The following is a 17,852-nucleotide window of genomic DNA, read 5'->3' as shown; positions in this document are numbered from 1 at the left end:
ATTGTTAATTTTGATTATCACGTAAGCACCATAAGTACGACAAAATAATAAATGCTGATTTTGTGTTAGTATATTTTCTAATAAATTATTTACAATAACGTATCTAAAATAATGTAATGTTCTAAAATAATTTGTATAAAATGCAGAAATTCTGAATAAATTGAAATAATACACCTATTTTTTTTTAAAGTTGTAATTTTTCGGACTGTGATTGATAAGAGAAAGGTTATGGGAAAAAATAAAGTTCACGTGTGTAGCAGTGTCGTCAATTTTAGACACGTTTTTTATCCTTTATACCTGAAGAAAATGGAAATGTACCACTGAAACGTCATATTACCCTGAAGTTTTTAACTAGACTTTATTTTTTCCCATAACCTTTCTCTTACCTATTTTTTTAATTCTTGAAGAACCAACATAGGTTCAAATAAAGACAGTTCCAATGTCGTATTATTCACTACGTAAAAGTAATTACAAAATAGGTTTTTATGGTTCATGCTTCTAAAAATAGTAGCTTGTTGAATGCACTTCAATATGTCGGAAATGTCGTTATCCCTTGAGATTTTTTAGAATTTTGTATAAAAGCGGATGTGTAATTTAGCTTGAAACCAGCTAAAAAAGCTTGTACAAACATTTCCAAGTATCAAATCGTAGCATAAATTTATGATTTGGCTAAAATATGCATCGACTTTTGAAGAAAACTGCATCGAGTGGAAAGACCGATAAATCAGCAAGTTGTGCAATTTACTCGGCAACATTTCTAGCGCAAACTAACGTATTTAACTGGTTCTGGAAGGGTAGGTGGTAATTTGTAGGCAAATTCGCGTATTATATCGTTGAATTAACAATGTACGCACAATTCCCGAGCGAATACAACGGTGAGGGATGCGCGCTTTTGGCCGATGCAGGGCGTCGCACCCATAAATATGGAACGGAATTCGAATGCCATCCAGAAGTTTCGCGCCGCGAACAACACCTCATCTTAATAATTGATTTCATTACAAAATTCGATCACCTAAACGCTTCCGAGAGTATACCAAGCCACCGACAATTTATTCCATTACATCGTCTCGCAAGAACGTTTTTTAAATAAAAACGGACAGATGACGCCATTTTGCCACTGAAAGGTAATCCACTTCGCAAATATTGCTCGGGCTTATAACGAGGCTAATATTAAAAAGGAAAGAGCAAAAATGGAAACTGAACTGTTTTAAAATAACCTCAAGTGTCTGAAATAATAATACTTCTTCATTTTTAGGACGTAGCAAGTAACAATAGAAGATAAAATAAATTAAGATAAAATTTTATTAACAGCTACAGTGTAAAATAAATAAATTAAATTTGTAACAGAATCGCAACTCCGGCAAGGGTCCATTTCGACGCCTTTTCCTTTGTTTTCAAATTAAAAGTCCAGACGAAAGTCGGTCCTCGCGTCCTTGTTTTATAAACAGGACAATCGTACATATTCCGCAAATCCTGTTTATCCTGTGTGATTGCCTTGATGAATATAACCGGCATTACAGGGAACAATTCTTTAAGCTTAGCATCAGCAATACTTCCGAGCTGAGTATCCCACCTGTAACACATCATGCACAAATCATTTAACATTTTTACCCCCCATATAGAATTTTGTTATCGACAATCGCTTATTCAAACGAATAATCGCATTTGCATAAATTACGGCCTATTAAATTAATAATTTTCACTCAATCGGATTTCACAGACAATTCATTGTTAGTTAATACTTGCTAGTTCAAATATTCACTCAATTTAATTTATTTTCTATTTGAATAAATTTATATGTCCTAACCTTGCGCCCTCCATAAATAAACCGTGCACATATGCTCCCTCTCGAGGTGCCGCCCCGAATTCCTCTTTCTGCTTTTTGGTGACGTCAGTCAAAAGACACATTTTGTCCAAAGGCCATTCGTTTTTACGAGCAGTTTGTTGCATAATGGCTGTAAGAAACGACTGAGGATTGAAAAAACCTCCCAGCCAGACTGTGGGAGGCATCGAAAAATCGGTAACCCATCCTTCCAGTTCTTTAATTCTAGCTCCCAAGTCGCCCACCCACTGACCCAAAGGTAACATGCTGGGGTAAGCCTTGACAGACCAAGAATCAGGGACTTGGTCCATAAATAAGGCTTCTTCCAAGACTTCCATGTCTGACGTAATGGTAAGTTCACCTTTAAGCCCCAAATCTAATTCCCGAAGCGATCTCTTCATCTCTCTCGTTAAACTATTCATTCTGTCACATTCTTGGAAAGCGACGATTATGTACGGAGTTCTATCTTCGACTTTTGCCATCATTTCAGCAACTGGAAACTCGTCAGGAAGCCGGTCTTGAATATCTTCAAGAGTCGATTTAACCTAAACGAAAATTCTAACTAATATAAAATTAGTTAAGACGTTACCTTGTCTTCTCGAGAAAAACCATGGCCCACAGAAGCTCCAGCATCTCGAGGTTGCATTTCAAAAATTGTTCTAAACATAACTTCAGAAGTGTATGCCAAAAAGCCGATTTCTGCATTTGGATGAAGACCATAAAGGTAGGGACTTTCAGGTGGCAAACGCTCATCAATATAACGATGATATCCAACGTAATCTGTGTTTGGTGGAGCATAAAACCCTGGCGCAAACTGTAAGTCCCCTTCCAACAATTCGGGTTGAAGATACTCCATTAAATAATTTCGACACAAACGTCGATCCCAATCATCGGTAATATGCCCTCCATACATTATTTCCCCAAAAAGATAACGCAAGTCTTCGTAAGGAATCTAATAAAAAATGACTGTAAATTTTGGATCAATTTTTTTCTCTTACCTTGTTGTTACTTTCTAGATAATTGTATAACACGTTTACACTAATAGTGAGGTCACCTACATTGAAAGGATAATTTCTATTCCACCCTTGTGGTCCAAACTTCCTTCTTTCGGCAACCACAGCGTGAAAATAGCATAAAGCGAACAAAATTACTTTAAACTCCGCTTCTTTCGTGCACATATCCAAAGTTTCCTGACTAAAATTATCTAAAGCTTTGTGCAAGTTGGCATACATGCCAGTTGGAGGCTCATTTGTGATTTTAATCGACGATTCTAAAATCCCTTGTGGGATTACAGACACTTGGGGATCAGCATTAGGTTCAGCACTCAAATACAACCTAAACTTTTCATGAGCACCTTCAGCGCATTGTTCCATTTTTTTCTCCAAAATGGGTAACCATCGCTCAACTAAATGAATATTTTGCAAAATCACCCAATCGCCCCTCTCCGACGCCAAATCCATTGCGCTTTCAGCGACAACTTCCTGCCCTTGTCCTAAAGAAATACTGTGGAAAGTCCCGGCATCAAAGGTGAAACCGAGTTTTTTGCCCAACTTTTCCACATCTTTAAGCGGATTTACACCTGGCGATAGAATGAAGAAAACTGGGGTTGAAGAACTCGTCTCTTCGTAAGATTTTGCAAATTCGACGGATCTAGCTGTGATATATTTTGATCCGAGTTTTTCTTCAATAAAACAACGAACTGCGTAAGTCATTCGATCAGGTCGTAGGGCACGCATCATGCATAAGTGTTGCAAAGCGGTTTTGTTTTTCCACTCCCCGGGGAACTTCTCCTTTTCGGGACATTCGCTATCGACAAATTTTCGCCAACGTTTTGCCGAGCCTTCTAAATCTTTATCTAAACCTCTAAAGTCATCAAATTCTGAAAGGGCTTTAATGCCGCCCCAAGATTGATTCGTGAGGAAGTCCACAGGAGATGTCAAATTTGGTACTACAGGATATCGTAATAAAAAGTCGAGTTCGGCATGATCGATTTCATTAGAGTGTAGCAAAATTTGGAACGCCATTTGGGCCATAAAAATTAACTTGTCACATTCGAATAGACCTCGAGTTGTATACATGAATACCGAAAAAGATATACTGTCCAGTAAGTTGATTACTCGATCCTTTAACTTTTCAGCCGGTTCTGCTTTAGATAACGCATCTTTGAATACCACACTAAAGGCTTTCAATGAAAATTGATAAATTGCGTTAATGCGGCAAAGATCGTTTAAAATGAAATAAAGAAGAGAAGCTCTTGCTGAACATGGTCGGTACTGTTCACGAGCTTCATCGATTTTGACTGAAGTGATTTTAGCTTCTTTGACTTTTTCTTCAATTTCTGTAGACATTTTTTTGGTAGTTTCCAAATTTTCGACTAGTTCTACATCTCCCAGTATATTACCAGTAGCCGATGAAAGTCTGAACAACAAATTATCTTCACATCTTTTCAAAATAATTTTGAAATCGTTTTGCTGTTTAGTTAAATTTGCCTTCAACGTTTCCAAATCCGGACGTTCCGCTTTTACGACTTCTGCCAAAAGTTGCTCCTCTAAACCATCTCGAGTTACTGTGAAATTAATGAGAGTAGTCTGTGCTTGAATTTCTGGTTTGTAATGAGGATTAGCCAATTTCGTATGCATAATCATCCTAAAGTTGGGATTATAATCCACTTCCTTATCACCGATTTTTATCGCTCTGCCCTTTTTGATTAAAACTCGTCCAAGAACAGGATCTAAGACCGCGTCCACAGTTTCTCCTATATTTTCCACAAGAATAATTTCCCCATTTTGAATACATCTTTCAATAGTGTCCAAATAATTCTTCATACTTAATCTAATAACAGTCAAGCTGTCACCATACTTAGTTTTGATCCATTTAACACCTTGCAATTGAGGATCTATCATTAGCGGCCATCTTGCTGAATTTGTTAAAATACAAGCATTTTCGGTTGACATACGATCATTAGGAAGCCCTTCATTATTCCACGCTGCAACCATTGCATCATCTGTGAGCAACGACAAAGGATCCAAACCTTCACTCATTGGAATTTTCGGTTCGATTTTTTTCAGCGATGGTAACCAATGATGTTCAACCATCTCTGTTCTGTATCGTCTCGTAAAACAACCAACGTATGAAATAAAACAAGTTATCATCAACACATCTCCCGGCAATGTAATTATCATTTTTCGATACAATTTCACCAACTCTCTCCACCTGATATTTTCCGACGCGAGACCATTAACAAGTCGATTTGCCAAATCGATCATTTGAGTCGTTGCATCAGCTTCAGCCTGACATTTCATCTTCGCAGCAGTAGCTTCCTCAAAATCGGCTTTCAAAATCGCCAATTGTGACTCTAGATAATTCAATTTCTCATTAAGCTCGGCTAATTTTGCTCTTGCTTCTGCCAATTCTTGGTTAGCTTTTTGCAAAGCTTTCCTCTTAGGCTCAACCACAACAAACACATCGTAAAACTTCAAAATATTGATAACCCATGCACACAATCCTGCAGCTGCCACCGATTTGCTCAAAATTTTTTCCGGACTAAATTCGGGGTTTTTCGTATATTCCAGAGTTGCTTTTACAACTTCTGGTTGCATATTTTCTTTATCATAATTTATTAGATCTTCTAAAAATTTGTCAACTCTTGTCATCATCCCCTTGCAAGATTTCCAGCTACGATCTTTCGGAATTTTGCCTTTTGGAGAAAACAGGATTAATACTGCAGCAGTTACAGCAACTACCGCTTCCGGTGGTTGAGTAAAAGACTTCAATTCAGTTAAATTGTTTTTATTCAGTGTATTTAAAGCTTGTTGGGCTGCAATTAGGGCTGGCTCAGCTTTTGCTAAATCATCGGCACAAATTTTTTGTTTAACACTTACATCCTCTTCAATTTCTTTGACTTTGGCTTCTTCCTCGCTAGCAATTGCTTGTTCTTTTGCAACTTTTTCGTTTTCAGCGCTTAAAACAGCAATCAATTTGCCGGCAGCTTCATTCTTTTCATTTAATTCTACTTCCTGGACTGCCAACACTTCTTTCAAACCGTCTACTTCTTCAGAAGTTGAAGCTAGTTTAAGTAAACCGGATTCTAGACGTTCAATATTGTCCTCCAAGTTTTTAGTCTTTTCATATAAAAGCTTAGAATATAAAGAGATTTGTTCTAGAAAAGATTTTGGAGTTGTATAATTGTAGCGTTTTTCATTTTGTAGATATAACTCCGACATGGTGTTTACCACTCCGTGAACATCTGACATAAAGTTAGACACTGAAGGAACGAGATCTTTAGGAAGAACTTCAATTTCTGCTAAAAATCTCTTTGATACTGATTCCAGAGCTTCCCTTGGCCATTCATGAAACCAATCTATAGAAGTACAATTAACAATAGCCGGAAATTTTCTAGCACGCACTCTGAGGGTGGAACCAACTGGTGAAAAACACAAAACCGTTTTCAGCAATCTTCTCACACGATCAATAAAAAATTTCCAGCAGTTTTCTCTTGTATCTTGTAGCCCACTTTGCTTTACCTCGCCTCTAACTGTGTTTATAACATTTTCAACATCTTCATCTGGCAGTAACTCACTGATTTCTCCCGATGCCAACATATCATTAATCGCAACCAGGAAAATTTCTTGAGGGACTTGAGCATCAGTCATTAGAAATACAATTCCAACACTTTTCAGTCCTGCTTTTAGATATAATTGGGCCAAGTCGGCTTTTAAGTCAGTCATACTGTAACCTTTCTTTAACTGAACTTGAAACACTTCAAATGAGGAGATAAAAGAAGCAAGTCTCGTCAAAGATTGTTTTCCTGAACCTCCAACCCCTATTAGCAGTGCGTTACCTCTTGGAGCTTCCATAATTCTGTTAATGCGGCAAATGTGATACATTGCGTCTTCAAACAACACCAAATTCATCGCAGCTACTAGGTCATTATAACCGGCCAAAGCTTCGTGCAAAAGTTTACTCAAATGATCAAATTCACGAATGGGGAAATATTTAGGATCACCCATGCCTTCAGCAAAATGACAAAATATCAAAGGTTCCTCAAACACCTCATTTTCATCCAATTCCTCGAAACTTTTCTTCACTGATTCAATTACCAACTTTTTGTAAGTATCCAAGTCGCGTTTTTCTACAAGTTTATCACCATAAACTCTGCCACATTCGTGCATCCAAAGTCGAATTAAATCGGTCTGATTTTTAATAGCATCTCCGGTCGCAAAAAGCATTCCTTGGAAGATATTCGAAAGATCTCTCAAAGTAAACGTGTAATGAAACTTAACCGCAGTTGGGAGAAAAGTTGTCGCTACTTTTTGGTGGAGGAAAACCGCCGCATCTACTAAAGAAGCACTCAGTTTAAAAATATTTCTGCTAAACCTGTTGTGTTCCGAATCAAAATGTTGCGATATAATACTGTGATAAATATGGTTTGATGCCTCTTGACTTGGAAAACTTACGGCAAAAACACAAAAGTGTCTTTGCAATCTGGGGTTTATGGTAAAAGAACCGGCAGTTGGATTCATGCACGAGACAAACTGCACGTTGTGAATGTCTTTCAAAGTCAGTTTTTGACGGTCATACCAATGTTGGTAATCCATATACTGGCGTATCAAAGTGTGAGGTTGCACAGTAAAATATTTATCAACTTCCGGCATATTCATATCGTCGACAAAGTAAATCATGGTTTTATTACCCGGAGGGCCAAACACACGCCCTGCTTTCTTTTCTAAAGGCTTTTCTAATATTCTTTGCAACATTTCAGAAGTCGTATAAAAATTGAAGGGAACATTAGTAACGGCATAATGTTCAGATAAGTTGGAAAGTTTTTCTGCCACAATTACACTTTTGCCACTCCCTGCAGGTCCTACCAACATAACAGGAATTCTTTTTGCCATCAAGTGATCCATAAAAAAACGAATTCTTGTAGTTTCGGCCGTATTGACCAAAGTTGCTTGCAAGGGAATATCAGGATCCAATTCAAATTCGGGTACTAGTTCAGTCCATGGAGCAAATCTTTTAGTCTCCTCTTCAACGTAATAACTGAAGACGTTGCCTCCAGTAACGGGAAATTTGATAGTTTTGAATTCATTCACAAACCATTTACTAAATTCGTTTCGCCAGTCAACGATCTGATCTTGAAACAAAGCCGAACCAAAAGCCCAGACTGTAGAAAATACAAAATAAATTTCGTACCACTCTTTGGGACAATCAGGAGGTACATTTTGCGGTGTTAGGAAACAGTCCAAAAGGAAACAAAGCATTGAAATGTGTGCCACTTCAGATATGGGTGTTATTTTTTTCAATTTGTGACGGAGTACTTCCAAGCAAGGAGGAACGTATTTATCAAAGAGTATCATAAGATTTGCTTTTTCATTTTGTTGAGTTCTTGTATCAATCCAAGAGGCTACGTAAGGGTTCCATCCCAGATCTGCCGGATTTATGTATAAAATACCGGCTCTGGAAACAGTGGCTGGAGTTGCTGTACGTAGAGAAGCAATTTCGAATAATAATCGCATAGCTGGTGTTAAAGCTATTCGTTCATTACTAGCCAAAGTTAGAACTTTATTATCGTCCATAAGTGTATTTAATGATTCAATCCACATTGGATCAATGTCACCATCAAGAACAATCCATTTAGGTCCATCACCGGTTAAATTAGCTTGATCTCTCATTATCACAGAAAAGAGACCATCTTTCCACTCTCTAGTAGCTGGATTTATAACTCCAAACAACTCATCATTAGTCACTGCTTTAGGATTAATGTCATTGTAAACGGGCTTTCTTTTCTGATTCTGATAAGTTTTATTCAAAGTCTTCCAAACCATAGTTTTACCCGTTCCAGTGTTACCAATCACGAACACTGAATGTCGCACCGCAAAAAGTTCCTCCAATTGCACCACTTTCAAAACAAAACCATCCTCAGGTTGCAATTTCAAATCAACCGCCGACTTTTTTATCATTCTTTCAAACTCCGGGTCGCGTTTTCTTGGCACGTCCAAGGCCGGAAACAAATCACCAATCAATCCCATGAAAACCGGGACGTCGTCTGTAACTATTTTAGGAATGTTGAAATCACGCAAAGCGCGCATTAAGACTTGGTCTTCCGGCCGTTGTCTATCGCCACGTTTCAACGACCCTGCAACGACCAAAACAGACTTAATTGCCCTCAAACCCCAATCGTAATGGTCTTGTTTGCTCAATAATTCGCGACACAAAGTGTAAAGAGTGATAAATTTGCGCGCCAAAAGTCGAGCTTCTTGGAAACCTTCAGCGACCAACATAATTTCACAAATTAGAGCAAAGTCAGGCACCACCATGGCGCATGGCCTAAATAGGGCTTTTAAGTTTTCCGGGAGTTCAGTACGACCAGCGTAGCCCGGGTTCATAGTAATGAAAAGACCCACCTATTAAAAAAATTGCACTTGTATCCAAATCATTTTAAAATTAGAGTACTTACCGTGGGAACAAGGACGATATCTTGGCCCAAAAAATTAAACCTGTTTTTTTTGTCTTTGATAGCGTCTTGAATGACTTTCACTTGAACAGCTACCACAGACAGTACCTCAATGGAAATTCGGTTAAATTCATCAAAACAACCCCAACAACCGGTCTGTGATAACCCCTTGTAAATGTTGCCGATAGATTTGTAGTCCATTTGTTCCGAGCAATTAAACACGTACACCATCATACCTAAAGCTTTTCCCAAATCTTTGGTCGTTTCAGTTTTTCCAGTTCCTGCAGGCCCGGCAGGTGCTCCCCCCATTATTAAATGCAAACTTTGAGTAAGAGTTATGTAACAACGATCAGTTAAAGGCGTTATCACGAGTCGAGGAGTGTTGCCCAAGTATTCGTATTGATATCTGAATTGTGCGTCACAAATATTACCAAAACAGTCTTTAATTTTATCATCCCATCGATGTCTCAACTGACTTTGCCATTGAAAAGCTTGTGAATTTTCGACTTTGATTAGAATCATTTTTGCCACTACGTCTCTCGAGTGAACGTCGATGGTACAAATGGTCATAATTTTTTGACGCTCACCTGCAGTCAAATCGCCCAACAATAAATTAATAAGGGCATTTAACTGATTGATTTGTTTTCTTTGATAGTCCTTCAGGGCGTTTTCGTAACCTTCCTCTAGTCTTGCAAAAGCAATATTTACTTCAGTTGTCCACCAAATTTGAGTGCCTACAAATTACAAAAATATTATAAAACATACAGGAAGAATAAAAATGTACCGCAAAGCGCTGGTTGTGCTGGATAGTCGTAAATCCAAACTTCTCGAGGCTTTTCATCGTAGGTTGATATAGCTTCAGCAAAACAACTTTGAAGAGTCTTCCTCATTACATCAATGACACGGTTTAGCCAAACTTCAACTTTACCAGTACAGTCACATATTTGGCTAAATTGTACATGTTCTTCATTTTCTTTCGAAATCATACCAAAAGCCCTTTTTGAATTTTTTCCACCTTCTTTTTCAAATTTCAATTTAGCCAAAGAATCAAATAATTTGGTTAAATGTCTCTGAATCAAATCTGGTTGATTTCCATTTGACAAAATATCTAATAAATCAGCGGAAGATACAAAATAGAACCGCGGAAATGCCAATCTTTTCGTTTCCAAATAATCGTTGAGAGCTTTCTCGCACAATGTCAATTGTCCCAAAATACCATCAAGCTTGTCGTAAAGTCCGGGCTTATTAGTGGATCTTACCACATTTAAATCTTTTAACATTTCAGACAAAACCTCTTTAAAATCCCTATCTATTTTCTCAAACCGTCTCGAATCTTCGGGTAATTGACTTCTAATGTCTTCAGAACCTATGAAAATACTTTCCAAATAACACCACTTGCGTTGTACTTCAAAAAACACTTGTATGACTTGATCAGCATTCGATAGTTTTTTCTGCCAATCGGAAACCTCTTCAAGAAAGAAATCAATAAATTTAGACGTCATCATATTTTGAAGAGCGACTTGGTTTTCTTCCAAAGTCTCAATTAACTCCTCAGAAGCCACCAAAAGTCTCAAATTTGTGCGTTCGTGAACTTCGGTTGCAAACATCATGTTGGTCCAAGTTGCGTTTAGTTCTTTTAAAACTTTCTCCATTGCCATTTCCTTAACTGACTTATCAACAATGTTCTTAACTTCATCTTCATACTCGTGTAAATTCAAGGCGAGCAATTCGCTGAGTGTTGTCGAATCGTCCATTACAAATTTCACCTAGGAAGAAGGAAGGGTTGAAATTTAAAGACTCTTTTTACTAAATTGTTTTATTTGAATGTTGTATAAAAGAGTTATGTTGTTGAGACTGTACTCACTGTATAATGTGGTGGTAGTCGTTCTTCGGCCTTATGTAAGCAGTGTAACAAAGTAAGAGTTTAAAGCACGTCTTTTATGGATAAGTGCAAGAAAATTACCTTTGTGGCTTGCATCAACTGCTTCCAATGTCTTTCCCTAATTGCTGGATTTTGCAATTCTGTGACGGCGCGCAAAGACGTTAACATATTCTTGATTGACGCCTCTAACTGAATGTAAACGTCCCAACCCCTTAGTTCTTTATCCATAGCTCGCACCTCTTTACCGAATTTTTTACATTCCATTTCCATCGCTTCAACGTCAATTTTTTTCCAAGGAGTTTTCTTCCATTCATCGATACATGACCGAAAAATATGGACGTAATCCCACAACTGTTTAATTTGCCTAATTTCCTTCCTCGTATAATTCATCGGTTTAAACTCAGGCAGCGTTAGTTCGAATAAATTGGCTTGCTCTTGCAATTTCGCCATTTCTGTCTCAAGTTCCGTCAGTTCAAAATTAGTTTTATCTAACAAAGTGTATACATCTTTACAACTCCAGTTAAAGAAGGGAAGTTTCTTAAACATATCTCTGTACATCGCTTGTCGGATTTCGAACAGATTAATTCGTCTTTTGATCGCATTAACTTGGAGGGCTTGAAGTGGTGCAACGTTTTGTTTAGTGGTTGCGGCAACTTTCTTACATTGTTGCCACCTGTCTGGAATTTCCTGTAATTGAACGTGAACGTCTTCCGGAAATTCCATTCCATATTCTAATAGCAGATCCATAATTTCCTTTAATGGCTGGAACATATTATCGGTTTCTAACTGTCTTTCCTTCACTTTGAACAAATATCCCATCACTTTTAATAAGCCATCGTAGTCGTCTTCCTCTAATGTCACTTGCATGGCTTGAATTGCCTCAACGATGAAGCTATCGAGATCATTGAGACTATTAATAACATGATCGTAAAGATGTTGTTTGAAAAGATTGCCCCATTTGCAAATCGTGTTAAGGATAGCTTGTTTCAAAGGTCGAACATCAATTCTCATCCAGTCACCTTCAAGAATCTTTTCATTGCTCATAGCTTCAACTTTCTTATACATATCGTCATAAAAATCAATTTGCTCCTTAAACTGTTGTACAGACGGTGGAGTTTCTTTTAGTTCTGCGATTCTATCGAGTTCCTCAGGACTCAATAACCGACCAAAAAGCAAAAACTGACGCAAATACTCGTGCCTGTCATCAGTCCAAATATGAGTAAATTCGTCAAAATCTTTAAGATATTCAAATGCATCTTCTCTCATTAACATAATTCTGCTCAAAAGTTCTTCAGTCATTTTAGCCAAATTTTTATCCGATTTGACTTCCATAAAGTAATTCAACTCCTCACTTTCCGGATTCACTCGTTTCATAACTTCACCCATTTTGAAAATATCTTCCACACATCCGGTTATTTCTCCAATGAAATTATTTTCATCTGTCAAATTAACCGAAGGTTGAAACACAATATCGGGATCGTGAAGTTCTAAAGACAATTCAAACAAAGGTGTAACTGGAGTAACGTCACCAGACTCATTTAACAAGTAAATCAAACTGTTATTAACTGCAGCAACAAGTTTGTCTTTGACTAGTTTATCAACATATTCCAAATATTTGCTCCAGTTTTCTTTACGATAATTCTCATAAGGATCTGCAGGTTCTTCCTGCACCTCAGCTTCGGCGTCTTCAAGCACTTTTTGCTTCTTTTTTTTGCCTTTTCCACCTTTTTTTCCTTTCTCCTTCTTCCCTTTTTCTTTTATCTCTTTCTCCTTTTCTTTCGGTGGCTCGGCAGTCTTCTTCCCTTTCTTACCTTTCTTTGGTGTAGGTGGTGGCTCAGTGACTACTTCTTCTTCAGGAGACGACTCATCAATTGGTTCTTCAACAGGCTCAGGAATATTAAAGAACAATCGATAATTTACTTCTAGTAGATTTTTAATTTCTTCGTAGCTATTTTCAATTTGAGCAAATCGTTTGGAAGTACGTTCAGGCCGTTCTTCAGGATACAATAAATTCTCTTTTTTACCTTCTCTTCTTTCAAAAAGAGGAACGTCAACCCAGGCATCCAAGGTGGCTATTATAGCAGCCATGTTCTTCTGACATTGAACAACTCGATCCGACAAATCCTTAACTTTATCATAAATCGAGCTAAGAGTTGCATCATCATGAGTACTCCAAGTAATAGCATCAATTACTGATTGGAGCAGCTCATCTATTTGTTTCATTTCCGGTTCAATTAAATTATACTCTACCCTAAGTGTATTCTTCTTGAGATGATTATACCAATCGACAACTCTGTTAAATTTCTGTTGACATTCAAACAGAAGTTCAACTTTTTCGAACAAATCTAGCCCCTCTTGAGGTATATCCGGAATCTCTAAGAACTTCATGTACTTAATTTCTCTCAAAGCGGCTACTAGTTCAGCATCAAAATTTAAATGAATCAAATCCTCAGGTTTACGTTTAAGTTCAAATTTAGCCATACTAGTTTCAATTTGTTGCGGAATTGATTTACACCAATTTCCAAACACTTCCTTGCTTTCATTATCTAAAATTCTCATCATGTGTTCATATTTTTCAAACGAGTGAAGAGCCTCCTCCGACTTGATTATATCATCTTCTAATAATTTCAAATCTTCTCCCGGTTTTTCAATCCTTTGCCTCAATTTTGATATCCACATAAGGGTTCCAGCTACCGGAGGAAAATTTTTATCGATAGGAATACCATTCTTTTTGCCTTCATCAAAAATGATTTTTACCGTATCAAGTTCTTCATTGAATATATCAATAATTGCTGGATATTTAGGAGTTATTTCGTTTCTAATAACAGACCTTTCAAGCAAATTCCCGATGATTGCAAGAAATTTAAAAATGCTCTCGAGGTTGTAGCAATCATCGAAAGCCTGAGAGAATATCGCTGCCAATCGTTTGTCAAAATCGGCACATTTTGCGTGAAATTCGTCATTATCTTGGAGAATATTAAGGTCACTGGTGTCACAAGGATCATACTGAATCGAATTAAAAACATTATAAGCAGCACCAAACTCTTCAAAAATTTGTTCACATTTTTGGGACAACAACCGGCCTTTGATCCCACCAAATTCAACTTTTTCCAACTTGCTGAATTCTAGATTAGTCGCCAAAATTGCTTTGATTAGTCTCAGACGATCAATAAAATCGAGCAATCTTTGAAACACTGTCCTTTTATGAAACGTCCAAAGTGCCGGCATTTCTTCATCTTCTCTTTTAAAGTAAGTAGCCAAATTGTCTCTAACAAACTCGAACGAGTCCATAAAAAGCTCCAAAATGTGTAATGTTTTATCAATCTTGTCGTGCATTTCGTCAGGTTCCCCTTGAAAAATTGAGCTTGGGTCCAACATACGATTACTGGCGTCGATTAACATATTGGCTATTTCTCTAAACAGAATCACCATTTTCTCATTAGCGCAGTAGTACTTTGAGTTGGCCCAAATCAACCCCATGCAGTGGAGCAAAGGCTTGATATTGCGTTCATTTTCGAACAACTCTCCGTCTTCAAAATTCGAAAAATGAGGCACCATTGGTTTCAAATACAAACAAATATCTCTGGCTTCAATAACACCAGCAACTACGTCTTTAAACATATTTTTGAAGGTTGAAAAATACGCACTTTTGGTCATTTCTAAATATTTGCCAACTTGCTTCACTCTAGGATCTCGCAATTGATCATAAATAAATTCTAGATTTTTCAAACGAGCTTTCCAGAATTCAACTTCGGCACTTGGTGACGGATTATTTCCTCCTGCGAAAGCAATAGTAGACGACTGTTTCAAAATCTCGCTGCAAACGTTTGACCATTTCGTGACACCACTTTCGAGAGAAGCTTTCAGGACCAAATCGATGTTAGTACCTTCTGTTTCCTCAAATTGGCTTATTGCTTCGAAGAGACGTGACATGCCTTGTGGCATCGGCAAAATTGTTTGACTTTTCATTGCTCCTCGAATCTAAAATAAATGATTGGATAGATGATAGCAAAAAAGTTCTTTACTTGTTCGACTGAGTTTTTAAAATTCCGGACATGCGCGACAACGTCGTCTGCAACCACCTGTGGCCATCCTTTCTGATTTCCGGGGTTTGCAAGTAAAGGGATTAAGATTGTATCTAAAAGGACAGCTAATTCGTCCACCGGTTTTGCAGCCATGTCACCAAAAAGAATAACATCAGCGAAATTTTCCATAGTCACGACTTCCTCTTTCTTTTTAATAAAATAAGTATATTTGGATCTTACAGCGCTGTTGTATTGTTTAAAAGGAGTCAGCAAACCTGCTGCGGTTATTGTTATAATCATAAATTTTTCTTGAGGGTTGTTCAGAAAATTTAAAATGAGTTTCTAAAAATACTGTTTAAAATGATTCAATAAAAGTGAATAACTACCTTATTTTCGTCTATTGCGATCATTTTATTCCACTTTTCTTGTTTAAGTCTGTAGGATTTTGTGAAATAAGCGAGGATAAACTCAAGACGTTCATCTTCTTCTTCTTCGCCACCTTTATCTTCTTTCTTGGATTTGGTGGACTTTGTCGACTTAGTTGATTTAGTAGACTTGGTATCATCTTCGGCCATTTAACTACAGAAGTTTTTAAAAAAGTTTGAACACTTGTCAGACCTTTAACGGTCTGTTTGATAATAATAAACAGCTCACTAAGCAACCGACGGCTACCGCGATCGATAGCGATTCGTAGTGTTCTTGATTGACACCAAGAGGTGGTTTGCAACATGTGTAAAAGACGTCGAGTGGCCCCACGATCAAATAAAGATCCTTCACTCCAGCACACATTTTATTTTAATTAATTTAATTAAACTGACATCGCTGAAGTGTCTTTATTAATAAATAAATACAATAATAATAATTTTACATAATTACAAATTAAAAATTTTTGCTGACAGAATATAAAATGAAAAGATTTCAATTTTTGTGCAATGAGCTGCTGTTGAACGTGGGCTTTAATTTATTCAGTGTTGGTACCCAACATTTGGAAAGCTTTTCCAAATTAAATTTGTGGAAAAGTGTAGGAAGTGACACAAATGTGTTTAATGTATGTGATGCATTATTTAAAAACGTCTGGTTTGCGGGAGATAAGTGATGGATGCTTTCACAAAGCAGAACTTTTGAAGGGTTTGCTTGCTCAACAATTACAGGCACTTTGTTAAGGTGGGCGTAATCACAATTGCGATTATGAGGCGATAACGTAATTCATGGAAGGCTTCACTATCTCTCCATTAGCTGACACGGAGTCGGGATCAGAACATAAACAAAAAATTACGAAATAACTTTGTCCTCTGACAAGTCAATCTTCAGCTTAATTACCTCAGGTTTTCAAGCTGTGCTGCAAACGAGCTTTTCAGAAAGACTTCCAGACACACAATAAGCTCTGTCTGAATACGCGATTTGCATCTACAATGTTTTTGCTTAAAGTACACAGAAATCTAAAAGCCGATGTTTGACTTTCTACAATTTTTCATACATTTTTTCCTTCTGAAAACCTTTTAGAATTCATAGTGACGCATGTAATTTTTTTCAAACTTAAAAGCTCTCGCCTTTGCCATAACACGACATTCTAAATTGCGTTATAGTTTTTACTGTCCTAAAATACAAATGGGAAAAATTATATCAGATTTCCCTCTCGGAACGACGTAACTAATAAAAATGTAATAGTTCTTCTTTTTTTAATAGTTATAAATAACAACAATAACAGCCAACTATTAATTTCGGCACTTTACTATATTAAAAAAAATGTGTTTTACATCATCAAAATCGTCCCGTTTTTTTAAAATATTACCTACCCTTAAGAAATAGAGAAAGAGGGTCAAAATCAGTAGATGCAGACACAGAAGTGTTATCCTTAATTACTTTACTCAGAGTTTCCAACATAACTCTATAGTTTTAGCAACAAATGACAAACCATTAGCTTAGTAGCATTTCGTAGTTCTCTACACTCAACCCTCATTATCCCTTATAACTTGTGATATAACTAAATATTGCCAGAGACTAAAAAATACTATATTTGATAGATTATTATCACACTTCCAGTAAAAATCATCATCTGAGCTCACACTCGTTTTTTAGTGGAAATTCCAAATTTGCTAGAAATGATAGATTTCCAATTTAGATTTTGCACACATCATGTATTCGTGTTCAAGCTATTATTTATAATCAGTGACAAGCGTTCAGAAAAATTAACGTTAATTTTAATTAGGCAATTCTTTTCTTGCTTAGTTACGACACAAATAACAGAAAATATTTCCGTTTCATTAAAACATTGTTAACTTAATAAAAAGACAAATTGCTTGTGATGGATCAGGCATATACATTTTTTTCCATTATCGCCCATTATATCGTCATAGTTTGTACAGAAAATAATGGCTTTAATAGCACTATTGCAGAGCTATTAGTTATTTATTTGCCATATTGGTAATAATTAACTCATCGATTGAGATCTGTACGAGTATATAAAACAGACCTATCTCGAATAAGCTCTGATAACATCATCGAAAATCCTGTCGTTCATTTAGGAGACAACAGGTGTATAAGCTGCTTACCAGTAATATCTTACAAAATGAGTAAGTAACATGCTCAATAATTAAATGTTGTCGTCCAGTGGTAATTATTATTAATCTTTTAGGATCGTTCAACGTATTGTTTATCACAGCGGCGGTG

At 36.9% G+C, this 17,852-nt stretch overlaps 1 protein-coding gene across 2 annotated transcripts; it reads right to left on the bottom strand.

The window, feature by feature from the left end:
- Positions 1 to 1,290: 1,290 nt before the first annotated feature.
- On the bottom strand, positions 1,291 to 15,789 carry LOC123010771 (dynein beta chain, ciliary-like). 2 transcript variants are annotated; one of them, XM_044407875.1, is made up of 10 exons: positions 15,569 to 15,789; positions 15,183 to 15,524; positions 14,805 to 15,138; positions 11,239 to 14,744; positions 10,060 to 11,041; positions 9,279 to 10,009; positions 2,821 to 9,225; positions 2,412 to 2,774; positions 1,808 to 2,367; positions 1,291 to 1,573 (listed from the first exon to the last, which is right to left on the bottom strand). In XM_044407875.1, exons 1-10 carry the CDS (start codon positions 15,755 to 15,757, stop codon positions 1,333 to 1,335), a joined length of 13,653 nt encoding a protein of 4,550 aa, XP_044263810.1. In that variant the 5' UTR covers positions 15,758 to 15,789; the 3' UTR covers positions 1,291 to 1,332. The 2 variants fall into 2 exon arrangements, with proteins under 2 accessions (XP_044263810.1, XP_044263809.1); XM_044407874.1 differs by having other exon boundaries at positions 11,239 to 15,138.
- Positions 15,790 to 17,852: the final 2,063 nt, after the last annotated feature.

Source organism: Tribolium madens, unplaced genomic scaffold, assembly GCF_015345945.1.
Source record: "Tribolium madens isolate multiple individuals breed KSU strain unplaced genomic scaffold, Tmad_KSU_1.1 Scaffold_91;HRSCAF=231;Tcas5.2_LG7, whole genome shotgun sequence".
In the NCBI taxonomy this organism is placed as follows: domain Eukaryota; kingdom Metazoa; phylum Arthropoda; class Insecta; order Coleoptera; family Tenebrionidae; genus Tribolium; species Tribolium madens.
The sequence above is the reverse complement of the archived record's forward strand: the minus strand, read 5'-3'. Positions and strand labels throughout refer to the sequence as shown.

Coding starts and splice junctions, on each gene's coding strand:
- LOC123010771 (XM_044407874.1), bottom strand. CDS start 15,757: ATGGCCGAAGATGATACCAAGTCTACTAAATCAACTAAGTCGACAAAG. Junction 15,139..15,182: donor TTAAAAACTCAGTCGAACAA/GTAAAGAACTTT, acceptor CATTTATTTTAG/ATTCGAGGAGCAATGAAAAG. Junction 2,775..2,820: donor ATCTAGAAAGTAACAACAAG/GTAAGAGAAAAA, acceptor ATTTTTTATTAG/ATTCCTTACGAAGACTTGCG.